The 23,884-nt window shown below is 37.1% G+C and overlaps 2 protein-coding genes across 2 annotated transcripts in view; one reads left to right on the top strand and one right to left on the bottom strand.

Moving 5' to 3' along the window:
* ARMH4 (armadillo like helical domain containing 4) overlaps positions 1 to 23,884 on the top strand; it is a 251,733-nt gene that overhangs the window by 16,162 nt on the left and 211,687 nt on the right. The gene's annotated exons all lie outside the window — the stretch shown is intronic.
* On the bottom strand, positions 324 to 22,910 carry PSMA3 (proteasome 20S subunit alpha 3). The gene is made up of 11 exons (XM_030855109.2): positions 22,775 to 22,910; positions 20,137 to 20,219; positions 14,012 to 14,135; positions 11,234 to 11,335; positions 11,082 to 11,155; positions 8,988 to 9,060; positions 7,403 to 7,468; positions 4,389 to 4,435; positions 2,258 to 2,325; positions 869 to 933; positions 324 to 462 (listed from the first exon to the last, which is right to left on the bottom strand). Exons 1-11 carry the CDS (start codon positions 22,793 to 22,795, stop codon positions 418 to 420), a joined length of 768 nt encoding a protein of 255 aa, XP_030710969.1. The 5' UTR covers positions 22,796 to 22,910; the 3' UTR covers positions 324 to 417.

The raw sequence follows: 23,884 nt of genomic DNA, 5'->3' as shown, positions 1-23,884 counted from the left end.
CTGAATCCTTAAATCCACTCCTCAAAGTAAAAAAAAAATAAAATTCTAAAGATTAACAGTGTCTGATGACCGACAATCATCTCACTAAATACAAAATTGGGCAGTGGCATCAATTGCCTACAAAGTTGGTAGGTACTTTTTACACAACAGCCCAGCAGGATACGATCTTTAGGTTATAGATGAGTGAAGAAATGGAGTTTTGAATTAATCTGATTCCAGAGCAAGGAATTTTACAACAGGCATAAAGCAGCATCCTAATGCTGAATAAATATGTGCTCAGCTACCCCCACCAATTTTGTCAAGCAGATATTAACCAAACTTCAGTCGTTACAAGACAAAGATTTAATGAAAGTTTGTCAGTGGGTATGTATTAATCCAAAGGGCTAAATAGTTAAATAGAAGTAAACGAAGTAAATGTTACATGTTATCATCATCTGATTCATCTTCTTCCTTCAAAGATTCCTGTTAAAGAGAAAAGTGTTTAAAATCAATTTTTAGCATTGCTATAACAGCCTGAATCTAATTAAGCACTTGTCATTAAAATTCTTTGTAAGTGAAAATGAACACTGGTTTGGAATAAGACATTCAAGTAAAGAAACGGGTAACTAAAGTACATCTTGCTGTAACAATCAATGACTATATTCTTGATAGGATACACACAGTATGAAAGCATTAAATGTCCTGAAAAAACTTTGCCATTTTCACAAGCACAAAAAAATTTTTTTTGGAACCAGGGCAACTTTATCCCCATTGAGGATAACCTAGAAAGTTTTCATCCTTCAGTTCAGCTCAACTCTTAAGGGTTATTTAAGAAAATTCAACGTATCTCCATATCTTCAGCTAGAATCGTTTTCATGCTGTGGCTTACCTTGGCATATTTCTCTGCCTCTTCCCTTATATCTTTTGGAACAATTTCATGTCTTCCGTTAGTTACTGTAAATTAAGCCATATATTTAAATGAATTAAAAACAAGGACTGTAATTGTGATTTGCAAATACCATATAATCTAGCCAATCTACAAGTGTAAATACCAGATTCTCTGAACTCATCTTTGTGTGTTTTCCCTACATATTAAATCTGCCCAAATTTAGCTCTTATAATAAAGAATACATTATGCTAAGATTTATCCTGATGCTATTAAGTCCTGAGCATTCATTCACAGCATGGTTAGATTTTAAAAGCTGACCTTGAAGCCTTACAGTTGCCATGCTAGAAAGAAAAATGGTGATTTCCCAGTAATTCTTTTTTAAAATATGCAATGGGGCTTCCCTGGTGGCGCAGTGGTTGAGAGTCCACCTGCCGATGCAGGGGACACGGGTTCGTGCCCAGGTCCGGGAGGATCCCGCATGCCGCGGAGCGGCTGGGCTCGTGAGCCATGGCTGCTGAGCCTGCGCGTCCGGAGCCTGTGCCCCACAACGGGAGAGGCCACAACAGTGAGAGGCCCGCGTACCGCCAAAAAAAAAAAAAAAAAAATGCAATGGATGTTTCAAAAGAAGTAAATAAACTAGTCACAGCTTTAGTCAATTATTAAGCAGAGCTTTTCCTTCAAAAATAGAGTACCTCCTAAATTTGTTCTGGCTCTGTTTGTATTAGAAGGGCACCCAGTGGTCAGAACACATTGTGGCCAATATTGCAGTTGAATGTGTGCCTATTTCATGACCCAGCAATTCCACTCTTAACATATATTTCTAAAATGCTACTACATATGTGTACCACAATAGATGTACAAGATGTCCACAGCTGCATTGTTCATTTTACAGTAAACAAACACTCGAAAGTGCCTAACGGTGTAACAACAGAAGAGGAGATGAATAAAGTGTTATTTTCAGACAACAGAACACTGTACAGCAAGCCAAATGAACAAAAATACTACTGTATGTAACAAAACTGATTTACACAAATATAATTTTGTGAAAAGAAATGAGGAACAAAAGAATCCATAATGTCTAATTCCATTTATATAAAATTCAACAACAGGTCAAGAACTATGGTGTTAGGATTCAGGATAGTGGTTACCTCTGGGGAGAAGCCTAAGGGGTGATCTGGGGGGCTGGTCTACTTGTTGACCAAAGCAGTATTTACATGAATGTATCCATGTTGTGACAGTTATCAATTCATTTGTTATTTGTGTACTTTTATATGTGTATACACCATTACTAATTTTTTGTTGTTTTTAAGAAAAAAAAAGGCACCCAGTAGTACATTAGGTTTGGTACAGATGACTCTGAGAGCAAATAAATGTAGAAAAATAACTTACTTTCACCAACCCAGCTGAGCTCTAGTTCAAAAGCTTTATCCTTAACTTCATCATGTACTATGTAAATTCTAGAACAGAAAGAGGACGTTAACATTCATTTGGTCATCTACATACATAGTTCATGCACCTAGCTCAGCAAATTAGAACAGCCATTCCTAATGTAAGTATCTATAAAATGATACACACATTATATACAGTCTATTATGAAAATTACACTAGGACTGATTAAAAAATTAAACACTCACTACAAAGGATTCAATATATCTTACACCTTTACAACCCAAGTTGTTTATTTTGATATTCTTTTTTTTTTTTTTTTTTTTTTGGTGCTGTATGCAGGCCTCTCACTGTTGTGGCCTCTCCCGTTGCGGAGCACAGGCTCCGGACGTGCAGGCTCAGCGGCCATGGCTCACAAGCCTAGCCGCTCCGCGGCATGTGGGATCTTCCCGGACTGGGGCACGAACCCGTGTCCCCTGCATCAGCAGGCGGACTCTCAACCACTGAGCCACCAGGGAAGCCCTTGATACATTCTTTTAGAGACATACCTGAAAGATACCTCCTAAGGAACATATATTCAAATGGGAAAAGGCCATCATTCCCTGTGTGCCTTTTCAGTATATTTTTTTCCATTCATTAACTGATTTTTTTAAAAACCAAACTAATTCATTAGTTTACAATTAGTGGTCTCTTCGTTCTGCACCTTCTTGGCAGGAATATTTTTAAACCCCTTAAGGTATGTCCCTTAACCTGGCCTTCAAACAGTACATGACAAATTGCTGCCAGCAAGAAGGCACTGTCACACAACATATTAAAGTAGAAGTAAAAACAAAGTATCAGCAAAACTTTCTTATTTTATACTTTCCACCATCTTATACAACAAAGTAACAAAAGTAATTTGGAGAGTATTCCTAAAGCCTTGCTTTAAGAAAGCACCTTAGAATTGCTAGAACTAAGTAAAAGAAGCATAGTGCTCCATTTTATTAAATGATAAAGGGATGGCTTTCCTACACGGAACAAAGTAGAGTCTAGTGTTATATTTAAACATAAAAGGTGCAGGAAGAACTGATTTCCAGAAGACTTCTCAGTGAAGGAAATTGAGTTATCATGTTAAACTGCTGTGCAATTCAATAAGGATTACTTTTTAACTAGTTCTATTATATGTTAGTTGCCAGTGTCCCCTAGGTTGTTATTAACTGACAGTCATAGAATGGAATGGATTATTCTGCTTCTTCACAACTGGAAAGGGGGGAAGGGTCTCATGGTAAAGGGGGGTGGGGGGTGGGAAGTGAGGGTAGCAGGAGTGGTGGACGATTAGTACAAAATTATAAAACACTTGTGATTTTAATACTTTGCTACAACCATCAGTATAGAGATTAAGGGTACCATTCAAATAGTATATTTATTATTATATAATAGAGCCCTCCAAGACTTTTCCCTTGCATGTGTTATTAGATGTAAAACCTGAGACACGTGCACAAAATGCTGACTAGACCATGTTCATGTAGTTCTAATGTGGAGTAGTTAGAAGTCTCTGTGAATTCTCTGGAATATTACATTTACTACTTTTAACTCTGAAAAGCTGGCTGCAACACCAGCATTTTATTAGATTTTTTGAAATACCAAATGCCTGCCTTCTTTGATGTAAAAAAAATCATGGGCTTCCAAGCATGTTCACTGAGCTTTTACTGGCTTTGTTGTTGCTTACTATTACTGTAATATGAACTACTTCAGGCTTTCTTCAGCTATTGCTAGATGTTTTGAAACACTGCTCTTCTCATCTTGTTACAACTTTAGCTGTAGACCTTAAAGTTGTAAGCTAAGGTTAATATTATCGGGACTTCTGAGATTTAAGAAGTCGGGAGCTATCAAATGAAGTCCGTAGAGGTTCACTATATCCTCCTATTCTTGAATTCTGTCACCTGAACAGGAGTATATTTTGTCAAAAGCTATTTTTCCCCATCCTATTCATTGTCACTTGGATATTCTCCTTAATGAGCCTTCTGAGAATGTTGGATTCACCTTCTAAAACTTATGCAACAAGTTATTTCCAAACAAAACGGCCTCAGGGTTAATGTATAAGGTAAGGTCAAGTGAAATATTTTTGTCAATGCTAAGGAAAATTTCAACTTACATTTTTGCAACTTCTTTAACAACATCACAGCAGGTCATTTCTTTCATCTACAGAAAATAAAATATATATTCATTATGTTATGATTCAAAGAAGAACGCTTTCCACTTGTGTAACTTTCCAGGTTCTTTCCACAAATTTTATCAGTAACCCCATGCTCTTGAGATAGATTCTCAGATATAAAACCAAAGAAAATAACCTGAAATACAAAAAGACCAGAACCAAAGTTTTTTATTTACAGTGTAATGTTTTTTAATGATTATGCCAAAACATATTCTGGACAACCCTTGGGCACCACTAATTTTGTGAAAAATATTAAAGTTTATAAAAATCTAGATTCCTTTATGAATTTATTCACAGGCAGACCCTGACATTTAAAACATTAGCAAAGAAATGTTTTTTTCTTTTCTTCTTTATAGCCAATTCAGGTTAATAAAATGTAAACAAACCACGAATACCTTCTATATTCTAGAGGGGGATGAAGGAGTGAAATAAATTGTCCCTCATGAAACTGTTTAAGACAAAAATGCAAAATGTCAGGGAAAGCTTTGAAGAACCAAGATCTGAGTGGGGTCTTAGTTGGATCTGATTTGATTTTGAGGAAGATAAATGAACAGCACAAAGCAAAGTGAACATTTGGAAATCAGGGTAGAAAAACAGCCCTTAAATGCCCAGCAGAAAAGTCTGCTGTACTGTAGGTACTGGAAGTAACCAATGCAAAATTTTTTTTAGGAATATGTGTTTCTGAACACAGCTGACAAACAAAAAAAGAGCAAACTAGTGTTCATATTCTGGATATGTGGAGGAGGATGGAAAATGGCGAAAAATAATGAATATAGTCATACAGCAGTCCAGACTTGAGGTGTATATCTAGGCTTATTATTTATTTTTGGTATTTTTTTATATTTAGAAATCTTGATCACCCAGCTTATACAAATAGGTAAAATATTGGAAAATAATAACTGTTCACTCAATCTAGATGGAGATATTTTGTTGTACAGTATCTTTTCTGATGATTAATTTTTTTCATGTTAAAACTGGGAGTGAAGAAAAGGAAAATACCAATATTCATACTTTTGCCCTTACATGTTAAGTTCTATATTTAGTATATTAATTGTAACATACAAAGACAAACTTAAACTTGAAAAGATACATCTTAAATGTCAAAAATATTTTTATATATGTTGGTAAAGTTTATTTCATAAAGTTATATTCTTGGTAAAACAGAACACAAGCAGAAAAGCAGACCAGAGTAATGCAGGGGTTGGCAAACTCTTTTTGTAAAGAGCCAAGTAGTAAATATTTTATTAGACTTATTGGGATATGGTGTTTGGTCCCCGTCACCAACTAAACTCCACTGTTGTACTAGGGCAAAAGCCAGAGACTGAATATGGCTGGGTTTCAATAAAACTTTTAAAAGCATTGCAACTAGAGATTATCATACGAAGTGAAGTCAGAGAAAGACAAATAACCATATGACATCACTTATATGTGCAATCTAAAATATGACACAAATGAACTTATCTATGTAACAAAAAACAGACTCAGACACAGAGAACAGAGCTGTGGTTGCCCAGGGGGAGGGGACTGGGGGAGGGATGGAGTGGGAGGTTGGGGTTGGCAGATGTAACTATTATATACAGAATGGATAAACAAGGTTCTGCTGTACAGCACAAGGAACTATATTCAATATCCTATGATAAACCATAATAGAAAAGAATATAAAAAAAGAATGTATGTATTTGTATAACTGAATCACTTTGCTGTACAGCAGAAATCAGCACAACATTGTAAATCAACTATACTTCACTTTTAAAAAAAAAAATGCAGGCAGTGGGCCAGTTTGCTAACCTCTGATTTAGAGCATATGTTTTCATCATTAAGTGTACATGTTCCTCAATAGAAGTAATCGTTCTCAATTCTTAAGTACGATTTGTTAGTATTCCCATTCCTTGCTAGGATTTAACCACAGAGGACAAAAGAACAATTGTACTAAACAATCTATTTTCAAATTTCCACATAATACTACGGAGAGATCAAAGCAAAAGAGAAGATAGTAGAAGACAGGGACTTAGCACAAACCAGGGAGTATATGATGGAAAAGAACACTGGTCTAAGAGTTATTAGGTCTGTGAATTGTTCATAAGCAATATTCTATGACTCTAGCCAGTATGTTTAACCCAGGGCTGGACTTGGACTAAGTGATCTCTAAAGTCCTTTTGTCAATTTTATCAATACTAAAATACCAAACATAAATTAGGCTTTTATACGTCTAGAACTTGCCATTAAATTCTAAGCACTAAAAAAATGTTTTCTAGGACCTAGCCTTAAATAAGCTGAATAAGTTAATTAGTTGAGCAAGGCTCCAGTACAGCATTAATATTTAAATGTATATAAAATTTTTTCTCACTGTAATTTACCAAAATGTTGATGAATCATACACCTGTCTTTAGGGAAGTTTCTGATAAGCAATGAAGAGTTGGTGGGTACTGTTTCAATATAAAGTTGATCAATTTATGGCTAAAAGGAAAGCCAGCAAATTTTTAAGAAACCTTTTTCACACTAATAGATAGATGATGGGTTCCCATGCCCTATTTAGCTAGGAACAAAAAGGAAAGAGAAGCAAAGGAGCACAGACTCTTAATGTGTAAGACTTCCACAGACAAAAGCTGTTCTCCAGATGGAAGAAATGATACAATAAAAGAGCAAAGTTCTCAGCCTAAGGGTCACAGGGCTCCATGAATGGGCTTCAAGGATTTTGTGACATTATATGAAGATTTGTTCGTATTTTTTTTGGATTAAGCAGCCACCAAAATCATAAAGGGATCCATGACCCAACTCTACAGGTAATATGCTACCAGCTTTCCTACTCAGCCACCTAGCTAGCAGCTTCAGAAAGCTCTACTCAAAACAGCAAACCACACTTGGAGTAAAAGGTTTAGTTTGTGGTGATAAAATTTCACCACATGAGAATAATGCTATAGCAAAATTTCAAGCAGTAAATATGTATGTATTACCTGAAGCTTTTCGATTTCTGTCTTTGCAGCTTGTCTGGCTTTGCCAATGGCACAGCCCCAATAACCCTATTTAAAAAGAACATACACGAAAAATACATATGTATTATTAAATTAATATACTATCATAAGTCATTAATGACTACTGTTTATTTAAAGGTTAATGAAAGGTTGTTAAATGACATTCAAAAGCACATCTGGAGAAATATAGTCAAAAGACATTTTAATGACCACCAAGGCACTCAAAAAAATTAAAATAACTTAAATCTAGAGTAATCTGTATTATTTTCAAGAAGTATATCCAAAGAAAAACAAATTATTTCATTATGTATATACACTTCATGAACTATAAGCATTTCTGAGGACAGGAATAGAAAAAATTTTAGCATTCTGACAATGGAAGTTATTTTAGAGAAAGAAATAATTCCTAAGAGTTAAATAAGCCTTTTTTAAATATATACATATGAATTATGTGTGTGTGAATATATACTTTTTTTTTTTTTTTTTTGCCACACCAGCACAACTTGTGGGATTTTAGTTTCCCAACCAGGGATTGAACCTGGGGCCTCAGCAGTGAGAGCACGGAGTCCTAACCACTGGACAGCCAGGGAATCCCCTAATTTATACTGTAAAGGTTTTTTTACTTGTGTAACCAGTGTATAATGACAAAACATAAAGAACATTTTTTTAATGAGTATAAAAAAAACCATAAAAATCTCAGAAGACACTTAAGAAAAGGTAATTAGAGAAACGTCCAAGAAATCCCACTTGAAATCCTTTTTAAAAAGGGAATTGGGGAACTCCCTGGTGGTGCAGTGGTTAGGACACAGGCTTTCACTGCCATGGACCTGGGTTAGATCCTTGGGTGGGAAACTAAGATCCCACAAGCCGTGTGGCACAGCCAAAAAAACACAACAAAAACAAAACTTTAAAAGGGACGGCATTGGGCTTCCCTGGTGGCGCAGTGGTTGAAGAGTCCGCCTGCCGATGCAGGGGACATGGGTTCGTGCCCCGGTCCGGGAAGATCCCACATGCCGCAGAGCGGCTGGGCCCGTGAGTCATGGCCGCTGGGCCTGCACGTCCGGAGCCTGTGCTCCGCAGCGGGAGAGGCCACAACAGTGAGAGGCCCGCGTACCGCAAAATAAAAGGACGGCATTACATTCACTTTTACATTCATTTTTAAGATACTGCTAATATTTGTAGTAATAAAGGAAATAGCACATATTCAAGATTTTATCTTCACTATGCAGTTTCTATAATAGCATATTTAAAGCCACAAATCTGGGACTTCCCTGATGGTCCAGTGGTTAAGACTCCACACTCCCAATGCAGGGGGCGATCCCTGCTGGGCGAACTAAGATCCTGCATGTGGCACGGCTCGGCCAGAAAACCAAAAAAAAAAAAGCCACAGATCTTCCTCTGCCTCACATCCATAGGTTATTGTCATTAATGTTAAAACAAGAAAAAAATGTTACCTTCCTTGAAAGAATATTAAAGAAACCTCATATAATCCAAATACATGATTTAAGTGCTTAATGAGAGACCATTAAACTAGAAATAGAATTTCAGATGATTCAAAACTACTCACATATGAAACACCCGATGGGTCAATCATGTAGAGTTGTGCACCATCATTCACACTGTAAGACCCTAACATGAAACTACATAAAAGTAAATTAGTAATTTTAAACCATGATTCTTAATACCAGAAAAGTATTAAAAAGTACAGTGATAGGGCTTCTCTGGTGGCACAGTGGTTAAGAATCCGCCTGCCAATGCAGGGGACCCAGGTTCGAGCCCTGGTCCGGGAAGATCCCACATGCTGCGGAGCAACTAAGCAACTAAGCCCATGTGCCACAACTACTGAGCCTGCGCTCTAGAGCCCGCAAGCTACAACTAGTTAAGCCCAAGCGCCTAGAGCTCGTGCTCTGCAACAAGAGAAGCCACCACAATAAGAAGCCCGCGAACCGCAACGCAGAGCAGCCCCCACTCGCCGCAACTACAGAATGCCCGTGCGCAGCAACAAAGACCCAATGCAGCCAAAAATAAATTTATAATAATAAATAAAATTTAAAAAATAAAAAGTACTGTGATAAAAATGCAATTGTACTTTCTAAGACAAACATTTACTAATACCCATATAACTCATAGTAAACACTTTGATAATGTAGTTTGGATAAAAACTAGTATATACTTGAAAACTTTTCACAATTCATGTGCCTTTGTTTAGTATTAAACTTTCTGATGAAACTTTCCTGAGAGGACAGCAGTGGAGAGAAAGGAGTACTGATAGATGGACAAGTAATAAGGGGGCCCAACAGCTAAAGGAATAAACATGAAAAAGCCAAGGGGACAAAATTCCTGATGTGAATACGCTGAAACTACCTAAAACTCTTGTTCCACCCTTCATTATTTTCTGGCTATTCCCCGGTATTCCTCCATTTATTTTCCTGCAATAAAAATTGCAGGAAAATTGGTTCAATGCATTTTTTTTATGCTCAACAAATTAAAATTAGGGTATTAAAAAATCATATGAATTACTGATATTTTGAAATTACAAGTAGAAAAGAAACCAGCCTTATCATTTCATGTGCAGAATACTGTAACAGCTACATCCCATTTAAGAACATCTGACCTATTGCTTAAAGTATATCAGATGGAAACTAATGAGAAAACTGAAGTGTCAGTATAATTGGCTACTAAATAGTAACAACATGGAATATATTTAAAATCAGTTTGCCATTTCCTGAAAATGTTTGGGTTTAGTTCCAGATACTTTTTTCCCCCAGTTTTATTGGGAAATAATTGACATACATTGTTATATAAATGTAAGGTGCACAGCATGATGGTCTGATTTACATACACTGTGAAATGATTAGCACAATAGGTTTAGTTAACATGCATCATCTCATATAGATACAATTAAAAGAAAAAAAACTTCCTCCTTTTGTGACGAATTCTAAGGGATCTACTATATTAAAAATTTTCCTTTTTATCACACATCAGTGTTAACTATAGTCATCGTGTTGTACATTATATCCCTAGTACTTTAAAAGTTTATATACCTTTTGGGACTTACCTTGTGGGGCAGTGGTTGGGAATCTACCTGCCAGTGCAGGGGACATGGGTTTGAGCGCTGGTCCTGGAAGATCCCACATGCCACGGAGCAGCAACTAAGCCCGTGCACCACAACTACTGAGCCTGCGCTCTAGAGCCTGCGAGCCACAACTACTGAGCCCATGCGCTGCAACTACTGAAGCCCACATGCCTAGAGCCCGTGCTCCACGACAAAGACAAGCCACCGCAATGACAAGCCCATGTACTGCAACGAAGAGTAGCCCCCTGTCGCTGCAACTAGAGAAAGCCCGTGCACAGCAACGAAGACCCAACGCAGCCAAAAATAATTTTAAAAAAAGTTTATATACCTTTTGACCACCTTCCTCCAGAGAATTTATTATAATTAGATTAAAATATTACTATGAATTCTGTGTTTTATCCTGTCCAAATCTGCATAGTCTTTCATTTTTCAGTTTTTATTTTTAAGTACATCATTTTATTTAATCACTGCCCTAATACTTCTTGATGATACTTCATTTTTTAAGGGTATAAAAGGCTAATTAGATTCTGAGAAAACAAATACCTACAGTACAGATATCACTGAATATCTCAGTAAATTTCATACCTGCAGCCAAAAGGTCTAACAGCACTGTAGAGTGTATAGGCATGTACATACATGGCCACTCTGTCTGCAAGATGCTGTGGGGAAAAACAGAAGAGCTTATTAATACTCTTCTCTTTCTGTTCCAAAGGCTCTTCAACATGTTATCAGCTTACTTTTAGTGGAATGTTATATCCAAAGTTAGATCTAAAGTTGGAAGCCTCTTCTCTCGCAATGTCTGCTAAAGAACGAGCATCTGCCAACAAACCCGCTACGGCCTGAAAGAAAAAAAAAGTACCAATTCAGTAGATAACATTCCTATCACAAATCAAGGAAAGTATGCAATTATTACAGGCTTATTTGATACTTTTAACAAGTATCACTATTAGAATAAATCTGTTTGGCTTAAAGGTCTTTCTTTACAAGGCATTCTGGCATTTTGATGCTTGAGTACGGGATTACAATTTGGAAATTTCCCAAGTGTGACTACATTGTTTTGTCCATTGATCACATTCAGAAAAGCCTCCATGTCTCCCCATTCTCCACTTCATTATAAAGAACAAAACAACAACAAAGAAGAATATAACCATTTGTTTTGGTTAGAACTGATCCTTTATTTAAAGCCATTCTGTGTTCAAAAAGCTATTAAAAGTTTTCACCTAAAAGGCACAACCTCAAATTCCTTTTTCAGCTTAACTAATAAATTGTAATGACAAACCAAAACATGACAAACCACAAATCTGGTGGCTTAGAATTGCAATTACTAAACCACGTGCTGAGACATCCCAGGGCACTATAGTGAACTCAGAGTTGTGGGGCATTTTAAGTTTGGGGGAAACATATGTTGAAGTACTTAACGGTTTCAACATTAGATCATTCTACATTCTTTTTACTGCCATCCGCTCGTTGAAAAGCTGGGTTGCCATGATATAAAATAAGTACTGTGCAAAAAACAATGCAGAACAGGAAACGGGGTGGAGGTGGGGGGCGGCATCTAATCCAATTCCAAAGTTTAAGAAGTTGTGCAGTACACATTAGTTAACTGTGACTGTTTAAAAATATTTTTCTTTTGCTGTATGTGGTGAGTTTGTTTTTGTTTTGTTTTTACAGCTACTAAGTTTTTAGGACACAACCACTTAGTTGTTTAGACCTACATATATAATAAACAGAACCACTGGGTATTTCTTTTGGTCTAGGGAAGCCATGAAAACAGCAAAAACTACTGAAACACTTATGGGTACTGGGAACCAGTGGCACAGAAGATTTGCAGAATTTAAAAATAAGTACTATCAAAATTTTTAATAGCCTTTTTTTCTACTGCTACCTAGTAGCAGTAATAATGATGAAAATCCTTAATATATTATTGATCATTCATTACATGCTAATAAGCATTTTACATAATTATACATGAAGGTAGGTAGGTACTATTACCACCATAGTTTTGCAGGTTAGAAAACTGCTGTTTAGAATAACTTCCACAAGGATACCCAGGTAGTAATTTTCACCATTTAAACAATCTTCCATTGCTTTGGATAAAACCCACTGTGAAGTCTAAAAATTTATCAAATCACTTGGAGACAGAACATTAATCCTTCATTTTCTCCAACCCTGTTCAATGTCTAAATGTTTTGCCAATTTCCAGCTATAAGGAATGCCATCAGTTTCCTGGCTTTAAATAACAAATGGGACAAATGTGAAAATTCTAGGATGATAAAATTCTTTCCATCACTAAAGTGCTTATAAGCATATATGATTTTTTTCCAAAATATACCTATCTAAAGTTTTTTTAAGTGAAAGAAAGCAGGATTCCTTACCTCATACCAGCTAGGTTACAATCTGGCAAGTTTCAAGAAAACATACCAGTTTCACTGGCAATAATAAATTTGTTCAGGAGAGAAAACAAGTTCAAAAAAAAAAAAAAATCTGAAGCAAAAAAAAAAAAAAATTTTTTATCTGTAGCTTTATAGTTTACTGGCTATATTTTGCTAGTCCTTTTTGTGTTTGTAACACATCTCATTTAGAAATAACAAAGCTACTCGTATTTCAGCAGAATGAGTGGATCCTATAGGATCTCACCCTGCAGAATGGTCTCTAGAGTAACACACAGACCATGCAGACCCAAGTATGAATCCCAGCATATTTCTTTACCACCTGTGCATCTTTTTCTCATCTGTAAAAATGGGATTAATATTACTTGTACTGGGTTGTCAGGATTAAATGAGATAATTTATGTAAAGAACTAGCATAGTACCTAGCACACAGTGTTCTCTTTTCTTCCTTGACTTTTCAGTAAGCAAAGTTAAAAATCATTTCTTTTTTTTTTGGATTGTTGCTCTTACTGAAGAAAGTCTGACATCTATATAGGATGACTTCAGTATATACCAGTAATGTATCTATGTCTTGGCCTGCAACTGTGCAAAGCAGTCACTCAAGATACCAGCTGCATGAAATAAATACAGTGATGCTTATGAAGCTACTAGAAAGCATGTGTTCACTTTTCCCTTCATCGGACATCCTTTCCTGATGCTCCACCTTACTATAAAGGTCTTCTCTTTCTGATAACATCTTCAGTGTAACAGTGATCCCCAGAAAGGATACAAAAAGCCAAAGATTCATTGCCTCTCAAGCATGTACCTTCATTGATCTATACTGCCAAGATTTCTTTTTAACCCATACTTCTCACCCCCTCCCCCCCTCCTTTTCTTAAGGCAACTTGGTTTTTCATATCTATCTCCAATCAGGTTATACAATAAGAATGCTACCTTCCTTTTAGACAGTGAGCTGTTCACAAACCAGTAACTTTCTGATTACTTCTATAGCTGCTCTCTGCTGTTTCTGCCTCAGTGCTGAAGTATTAAATGGGTTCTTAACAATCACATTTTCACATATTCCAGTTAGTTATTTCACAAGAAACTGGACAAGGCAAAAAGGAACATTTTTAAATGTAACCTTACCATTCCGACATGCCGATCAACATTAAAAAGTCGTTTGTTAGAACCTTCTTCATAAAGTTTAGAAAGGACTAATTTTTCTACCCCAAAGACAACGCCATCTTTACATCTGATTCCAATAGCTGTACTGAAACAAGTAGAAGAAAATCAATTTTTTTAACTGAAAAAAAAAGAAACTTTGTAAACCCAAGTTTAAAAAACAAAAACCACAAAAACAGGCAAATTTGTTTCTTAAAGCATATCAAGTCTTTAAAATAAATACATTTGAAAACTAGAAAGGACAGTCTAAAATGTGATGAATTAGATCCATATAAATAATCATGTGACCAAAAAAATCTCGTATCATGACATGGAAAGATATTAATACATAAGTGAAAAAAGATGCCAACAAAATATGTACCAAATGGCACAGTGTCTAGCATATATTAGCCATCTTACAACAAATGCCGACTAAAGTCATGTGCAATTAAAACTGGTATGTAAGGGCTTCCCTGGTGGAGCAGTAGCTAAGAATCCGCCTGCCAATGGAGGGGACATGGGTTCGAGTCCTAGGCAGGGAAGATCCTGCATGCCGCGGAGCAACTAAGCCCGTGCGCCACAACTACTGAGCCTGCGCTCTAGAGCTCGCAAGCCTCAACTACTGAGCCCGTGTGCCACAACTACTGAGCCCGTGTGCCACAACTACTGAAGCCCATGCGCCTAGAGCCCGTGCTCCACAACAAATAGAAGCCACGGCAATGAGAAGCCCGCACACCGCAACAAAGAGTAGCCCCCGCTGACCACACTAGAGAAAGCCGGCATGCAGCAACGAAAACCCAACGCAGCCAAAAAAATTAATTTATTATTTAAAAAAAAATGGTACATAATATGCATACAAAAGACAGGCTACATACAAACTAAAAAGTTACCAGTGACTATTCTCGGTGGAAAGATTATAATTCTTTTTCTTTCTTTTGCTTTTTCTGCAATAATCATGTGTTGCTTACTATTTAAGTGTAAAAGAATAAACATTTTGTACAACTGTTTAAAACAAAGTAGATCAAAAAATAATCTGAAGTAAAATGTGGAGAAATTATACATTGCCATTTCAAGATGAAAATACATGAATTACTTTAATCTTCTAATTCTTTTAACAAAGAGAAACAACCAGAAAAATGAGCTGAGCCACAGGCACAAATATGTAAAGAATTGCAGACACTCCTTCCCCCACACTTCAGGTATCTTTTCAAGTTTAAACTCCTTGGCCCAGCTTTCAGCACTCCCCAAGAATCTGCAAAGCCCATCTAGCGAATTCAGTTTCCTGTTATAGAGGTCTTGTGCTCTACCAAATTCAACCTCACTGTCACCCCTCAAACACCTTAATGTTCATTTTTGCTTTTCTGTCTTTATTGCGGTTATCCTGGGTACTAGAATACACTTCCTCCTCACCACTGCCCATTTAAATAAATTTCCACAAACTTTTGCAAAGTCACTTGAATAGCCTCAGGTAGCCATTCCCAATTATCCCAACTCATCATCTTCCTCACCTTTCAGAACCTAAAACATTCTTTTTTCTAAACTAAAAGTTCTAAAAGTGTGGTTTGTGAGGTCAAAATTATTTTCATAAAAATACAAAGACAGGGGCGTCCCTGGTGGCGCAGTGGTTGAGAGTCCGCCTGCCGATGCAGGGGACACGGGTTCGTGCCCTGGTCCGGGTGGATCCCACGTGCCTTGGAGCAGCTGGGCCCGTGGGCCCTGGCCGCTGAGCCTGCGCGTCCGGAGCCTGTGCTCCGCAGCGGGAGAGGCCACAACGGTGAGAGGCCCTCGTACCGCAAAAAAAAAAAAAAAAAAGTGTGATGTTTCTGATAGTTTATAATGAAATATGTCTAATTTGGAAGCTCTGTTATAACTCAGTGAACCAATATTTTCCAAATGACCAACTCACAATGTTGACGGGTAAAACATGCAAAGTGTAAGACAGCCCAACAGATTTTAATGTAAAAGTAGAAAAAGTTCATTGTTATGTTTTCTGACTCCACACTGCAACTAATCTTTAAGAAACTAACATTTGTCCAGTTTTGGTATAGTATCATAAAACAACATGAAGCCTGATTTGTTTCACAAGCTCCAACAAAAGTAACAACATACTGAAGCAGAAGGAGATATGAGACTCTCTTTAATTAAGATTCAATTAATTATTGAGATTTACAAAAATGTAAAACAATGCCACTCTTCTCACAACATTTTTTTCTATGTTTTGGAAAAGTAATTTGCATTAAAAATGTTATTAATGTTATTAATGGGCTTCCCTGGTGGCGCAGTGGTTGAGAATCTGCCTGCTAATGCAGGGGACACAGGTTCGAGCCCTGGTCTGGGAGGATCCCACATGCCGCGGAGCAACTAGGCCCGTGAGCCACAACTACTGAGCCTGCGCATCTGGACCCTGTGCTCCGCAACAAGAGAAGCCGCGATAGTGAGAGGCCCACGCACCGTGATGAAGAGTGGCCCCCGCTTGGCACAACTAGAGAAAGTCCTTGCACAGAAACGAAGACCCAACACAGCAAAAATAAATAAATTAATAAACTCCTACCCCCAACATCTTCAAAAAAAAATGTTATTAATGTTACTCAAATATTTTAATAAATGTTAATTTAAATTATTTGTTAACATGCAGTTGTGTTTATTACTGTTACTTAAATGAATTTATAAGTATTTTTCAGTTTCAATTTCTAATATGGTAAATATTGATGAACCAATAACCTGCATAAATAAATGCTCTTCAGGGTGATGTTAAATATTGATAGAACCTACAACCTACATAATTAAATGTTCTTCAAGGTCCTCAGTGATTTTTTTTTCCAGGTATAAAGGGGTCCTAAGGCCAAAATTTTGTGTACATTTTTGTTCCAAACAATCTAGCCTTTCAGTTATGTTGCTCAATCTTCCTTTCATATCCTGTCTCCTCAATGAGGCTAAAGGGAACGATTATAATTTTACCCCGTTTCTCCTTTTGCATATTACCTGCTAGGAGCATACTTTTATAAAATAGTTTTGATCATGATATATATATATATATTTTTTTTAATAAAATGTTTTTAAGTATTCACTTATATGTCAATTATTTGTTTTGGTAGTTCCTATGCTTAACGTAACAGGTACTCAAAAGTATTTGCCTTCTAAATTCCCGAGATTGAATTTCTATCTCCAGGACTTCCCTGGCAGTCCAGTGGTTAAGACTCCACGCTTCCATTGTAGGGGGCATGGGTTTGATCCCTGGCTGGAGAACTAAAATCTGACATGCTGTACAGGCACAGCCAAAAAATAATAATATAAATAAAAAATTAAAAAAAAAGAATTTATCTCTTTTTAATGCAGAATATAATCATATCAAATTATTTGGTTAAATGTTTTCTAACTATCAGTTTATATGCCAGACTCGTAAGAAAATTCATATGTAATTTTTCTATTTTCTACTTTCTGTGCCCACAAAACAAACATTTTCAAATTTCATTCTTATGGTAAGGTATATGAAGTAGTTAGGTTAGATGTCCACATCCCAATTTTACAGACAGAAAAGTAACATTCAGAGGACTGAATAGTGGAAACCTATATAATATTACCATTAAGCAGCAGCTAGGAGAAAAATTCACATCTTCTGATCCTCATCCAGTATTCCATCATACCAAGTTACACAGATCCCTTTAAAAGAGGAACTTTCCTAGTAATTTTTCTTTATGCAGGAAAAATACATTAATTTTTAATGTTTCCATTTTAAAAAATTATATTTCTTCAAGTTTGCTTAAATGTAACTGTTTTAAACCATATTTAGAAATACTTTATAGAAAACAAATTGCTAAGATACCCAGACCCTCACAGGCTAGTCTCAATTTTCTGGGTTACAGATGACTTCAAAATGCATCTCCAGTTTTTCCCTTAGTCAAGACATCTCCCACCAGTTTTTTACACCAATGAAAATGCAAGAATGCAAAGGAGGAAGAGAAAAACAATGACTTCCTCAAGTCTTTCTCCAGCTCCTTGGCCTATGAGCCTATCTTCTTTAACCAACAGGAAAAAAAAAGTGTCAACTTATTTTTTCTTTTTTTTTTTTTAGGTCTTTAATCCATTTTGAGTTTATTTTTGTGTCTGGTGTGAAAAAATGTTTTAATTTCACTCTTTTACATGTAGCTGTCCAGTTTCCCCAGTACACTTATTTGCTTTCATTTTTTTTTAATTTTTAAATTTTTTTATTGTCAACTTTTTTCTTGAATTTGACTCTCTTCTGAACTCTTTCAGGCCTTGCACACAACGACAAATACAGTGCAGCCTAAAATTCTTAACAGCCTTACTTCTATTATATTATCAGATACTGACAGTTTGTAAGTAACAATATCTATAATAATACATTTAAACACAGAATCTACTAGCTTCATTAACAAATCCTGTAAGAAGACTTAAAAAATATTTTTGCTCAAAAACTTTAAAATACTATTTCATAAACCATTAGAAATCCACATACCTTCTTTCTACCACCCAGAAAATGCAAAAAATGAACATTTATTTATTCAGTAACTACTGAGGGCTATGTGCTAGCCCATGCAAAGACCAGTTACAGTCTCTACCCTCATGAAACTTCCATAATCAAATATCGAAGATACTAGTAGAAAGTGAAAAAACTACATCTACACGTGGACTTTTCTAAAATTCTGGAAACATTTCCCTACTACACAGGTTTTCATTATAATGAAAACACCAAGCTCAAACATCAACACCATTTGTTTAGTAGGCCTAAAAAAAAATTTTTGAGAGATCTGAATGAGATGTCATGAACAAAATTTTTTTCATCCTGAAGCTGCTTTAGATTCAAAAATACGATTATTTATATATATATATATATAAAAAAAACTGAATCACTGAGCTGTACACTTGAAACTAACACAACATTGTAAATTAACTATACCTCAATTAAAAAAAAAATTAAAGGGGCTTCCTTGGTGGCTCAGTGGTTAAGAATCTGCCTGCCAATGCAGGGGACACGGGTTCGAGCCCTGGCACAGGAAGATCCCACATGCCGCGGAGCAACTAAGCAACTCAGCCCATGCACCACAACTACTGAGCCTGTGCTCCACAACAAGAGAAGCCACCGCAATGAGAAGCCCAGGCACCGCAATGAAGAGTTGCTCCCGCTCGCCACAACTAGAGAAAGCCTGTGCGCAGCAACAAAGACCCAACACAGCCATAAATAAATAAACAAACAAACTCTATTAAAAAAAATTAAAAATGAAACCAGTTTGTGCAGACTATGTTCAATTAGAAATGATTTTTTTTTTAAATGATCATATATGAGACACAGATGTAGAGAACAAACGTATGGACACCAAGGGGGGAAAGCGGCGGGAGGTGGTGTTGGTGGTGGGATGAATTGGGAGATTGGGATTGACATGTATACACTGATGTGTATAAAATGGATGACTAATAAGAACCTGCTGTATAAAAAAAAAAATTTTAAAAAAAGATCATATAACTGATTGCAAAAATTCTTCAATATAAGACTCAGAGAATTTGTCAATAAGCCAGTAATTCAACTAAGATGTTACAGTGGTGGCAAGGAATCATTTTAGTGAATTACTCTAAACAAAAAAAGACAGAGTGAAGGAAATAACTCCAACGGGAAAATATCTTAGTGATCCTACACCTTTTGGAGTATGGCAGCAGAAGAGAAAAATAAAAAACATCCCTGCTGAGATGATCATGTGACCAACTGCACAGGACATTTAAAACACAAGGAAATAAAAGATCAGACAATAAAGTCACAATCCTAATGGCCAAGGAAAACAATGATATGTATCAGGAATTTGAAAAAGGAATAAAGGTCTAGCAAAGATGTTGATGAATTTGGTTTTATACACTTCATTTGAGACTTGGCAGAATGTCTAAGTGGATAATTCTGGAGTCAACTGAAAATATAGGCACATGGAAAGATCTGGCCTAAAGAGAGATCTGGAAATGACTAATAAATTGAGATTATTTTAGGACATATATTATTCTGTGCCAAAGTAACATAACAAACCCTAATTACCAAAAATATAGAAAAGAAGACATTTAATACCTGGTTAAAACATGGTAATTTCAAGTAAAACAATGTTTCTTACCTACTATTTTCCACAGCCTTCATAGCATACTCAACTTGAAAAACTCTTCCATCAGGAGAGAATGTAGAGGCTGACAGGTCATACTAGGAGGAAAAGGCAATAATAAGCTTATAATGATGTATCTTTGGCAGTAATAACCTTACACTTTTTTTTCCCCCTAAATGGCTTACACATCAGAAATGTGTGTTAAATCTCAACACAGATTTTGCTTTAAAGAGAAAGGGGAAGCATGTCAGAGCAGCAACAGAAGCTAAGACAAAGTTATACACTTTAGATTTCTGCTAGAAAAGCAATGGATACAAGTCCTGCATCAAGTCAGAATTCCCACACAGGACATGGCTCATTTCTGAAAAAACTGCTATGGTAAAAACAGCATTGGAGCATTTTAATTCATAGCTGTGGCACTAAGAAACTGAGGGACCTTGGACACATCATTTAGCATTCAGACATTTAATAAGCATCTATTATATGTTAGTCACTATAAGGAAATACAAAGACTACTCATTCTAGAAGTCCTTCGTCTTCAAAAATCAGACCATGAACTAATCTAGGAGCTGAAGATACAGCAGTAAATCAGAAAAGGTACTATGATGAAAATAAGACAGGGTGAAGTGATAGTCTCAGGGACTACCACAGACTACCTGATCAAGTAAGGCATTGTTGGGGCAATTATATTTAGTTATTTAGGCTAAGCTAGAATTAATAACAAGTAATTAGTCATTTAGGATATGGAGGAGGAGCGTCCTGGTATTTGGCATAAAAGACCTTAGGGTAGAAATAAGCTGAGCACAATAAGAAAAAGAAATAAGGCCACTGTATCTTGAGCACCATAAGTGGTAAACAGAAGAGTAAACTATATCAGAGGCATATAAGGGCCAAACTATGTTAAGTCTTTTAGGCTGGAGTAGGAAGTTTTCATTTCTATTCTAAATCCAACAGAAATTCATTGGAGTTTGAGGGGGAAAGGGGGAGAGGTTATGTCTAATTTTTTTAAAACGTTGTTCATCTGGAAAATTAATTAGAGAGGGAACAAGAGTGGAAGCAGAGGTTAAGTATTCCAAAGGTAGTGTCTTAGACTATAGAAAAAGAGATGGAAGGTGTTATCGTTGGAGGGTACAATCAGAAAAACCTTGCTAATGGATTGGCCCTAGGAGTAGAGTAAAAAAGAAATTAAAAGTGCATCATAGATTATTTTTCATTTGCGCAACTAGAACTCGCCCATTCACTGAAATGAAAATTGTAGGAGATGCAAAATGGCAAGGGAAAAAAAAAAACCCAGAGATCTACTTTGGACATGTCATTTGAAATGGCTATTAATCAAGTGGAGAGAAATGTCAAGAAGACAGGTCTTCATATCCAGAGTTCTTGGGACAAGTAAAGACAGGAGATAAGTCTTCAACAGTGGTGCTTCCTGGTCTCAGTTTGTTGATTTGTTAAATGAAGATCCTTAACTCTACCACTGTAATACCGAAATATCTCACCTGGTTATATTATCAAATATTTTTAAAGGGTTTGTAGAACCCTTTAGAACACTATTAATCTAGGGTAATATTAATGTAGTTGCAAAGTCAATTTGCTACAACAGGCATTACTGAGCATCAACTAATCCAAAAACTATATGACAATCTTAGCATCTCATAACCGAATGGATTAAACCATTCCAAGTATAAGTTGCGTATTATCAAACTCGGAAAACCAGTATTTGGGCCTAATGGTGAGTATAAAAGTCTTGTGCACAGTAGGAGTATAAAATGAACTGAGAAACCCATCATTCAATGCCTCTAGTGAAAATCACCAATAAATATTTCTAAACAAAAACTGTATTTTCTACATGGAGAAATACATAAAAGGAGTAAGCAGAAGATTGCATATATGCAGTTCGTTTGACAAAGGAAAGTAGTAGGCCGAAAAAGTTAACAAATCCAACTCCAAAATCCTGAACTGTCTTCAAAGTCAGAAGCGGTTAAGTCTGTAGCTAACCATTTAAACGCTTAACGGTACTGACACCTCATAGTGCTGTTAAGTAATTTGTACAGGAAAAGCTGAGACACAGGAAAAATGGAAAGGATTCTTCCGATTCCGCTTTTTAGACTATTTTTCTTATCAGTTCTGAGAAGGCTCCAGGGACTCATACAGAGCGGTCCATCACTACACTCGAAGGAAAGACAGAGAATCCCCGTGAGGCAGCAGCACCCCAGGAACTGCAAAGGGGTTCCTTGGAAAGCGGCGTCTCTGCCCTTGGACTCTCAAGCCGCCTTGCCTCAGTGGTTCTCAAGAGGCTAACTGTCGCCCAAACCCTTCACTCACACACAATTTCAGGCCCCACGAGTTTTCACTTTCGGTTTCCCTAAGCGACTAAAGAAAGTGACTCAGCAACCCAAAGCGGCTCCAAATCTAACTGCTGCGCGGCAAGCCCGCCACACCTGAGCTGAGAAGCTTCAAGCCACGGTCACTGCAGACGCGGGCCTAGCAATCAGCGTCGGAAAGACCCCCGGTCCACCGCGCAACTGGAAGCGGCCCACCTGCCTCCAGGAAGTACCAGCGCACCCCGGGCCGGCGCACCCCTCGCGGTCCGTCCGCGTTCCCTTCCCACGCTAATCCTTATGTAGACTATCACGCCGAGAGACAACGAACTCACCCCGGTGCCGATTGAGCTCATCGCGCTAAAACCCACGGGGACGCCTAGGTCTTCAGGATCTAAAGCGATCCCCCTACGCTGCAGCACGCAGACGAGTAACAGGCTCTCTCATTGGCTCTTCTTTCCACCAATAGCCTTCTCTGTGGCTCGTTCCTGGGCCCTTAGACCAGGAACAGAGGATTGTGGGAAAAGGAAGGGGATGTGCGTGGGGTGCAACGCGCATGTGCAGAAGCAATAGAAGTGGGGTTACGTAGGATTCTGCTTACTTCTGAGAGTCAGGTTTCGGTCTTGAGGGTCGTTGAGAAACTTTAAGTTTTCGGATGGCTTGAGGAGCTGCGCCATTCCTTTTCCTAGGAATTATTATTTATCTTTTATCCCTCTCTTTCTCTGCCTAATTCTTTCTTAGAGCAAAGCAGAGAGATGTTCTTATACTCTTACAAAGACCAGAGAAAACGGTAGGGGAGAGGGTTTCCCTCCACCCTTGGCGGCCTTGTTCTAAACCAGTATATTGATGGCATCCCCTTCATCCACCTATTCTAACAAGAAAGAAGGAACGTGCGCTCTAAGGGTATCACCTTTAAGCTCAGGTCGGAATTTTACAGAAGCATTAGGACTCTTTGAGTGTGACTCTATTTAGTAGAATTAAGGATAAGACTGATTAACTATTATTTGTTGAGCTCTATATGTCCCAAGTACTCAGTTAAATACTGCTGGCTGATAAAACGGTGAAGGAGACATTTACATTCAGTGAGAAGAAATAGGCAACAAAAAGTAAATAGGCAAATAGTTGCATCTTGTGGTAAAAAAAAAAAAAGAGACAATGGAAGTTTGAACTTTAGACCTATTATTGATACTTAAGGAAAGACTTTCTGAATGGGTGATATTTAAACTGAAACTTGGGGTTGTTATCGAAATATAAACTTGGCTTGTTATGGGAACTGTCAGATCAGTGTGGCCTGTCATAGAGATTAAGTGGGGGAGAGTGACCGGAAGTGAAATCAGAGAGGTGGAAGTGGGATCAGACCTCGTAGTGGTTTGGATTTTAATCTGATTTTAAATGGAAAGCCATTTTTCCCCCCCTTTCCCCTGGAAAGCCATTTTTAACTGCTA

This window comes from Globicephala melas, chromosome 2 (assembly GCF_963455315.2).
Source record: "Globicephala melas chromosome 2, mGloMel1.2, whole genome shotgun sequence".
Classification (NCBI taxonomy): domain Eukaryota; kingdom Metazoa; phylum Chordata; class Mammalia; order Artiodactyla; family Delphinidae; genus Globicephala; species Globicephala melas.
Note: the sequence above shows the minus strand (reverse complement) of the source record. Positions and strands in the feature narration are given on the sequence as shown.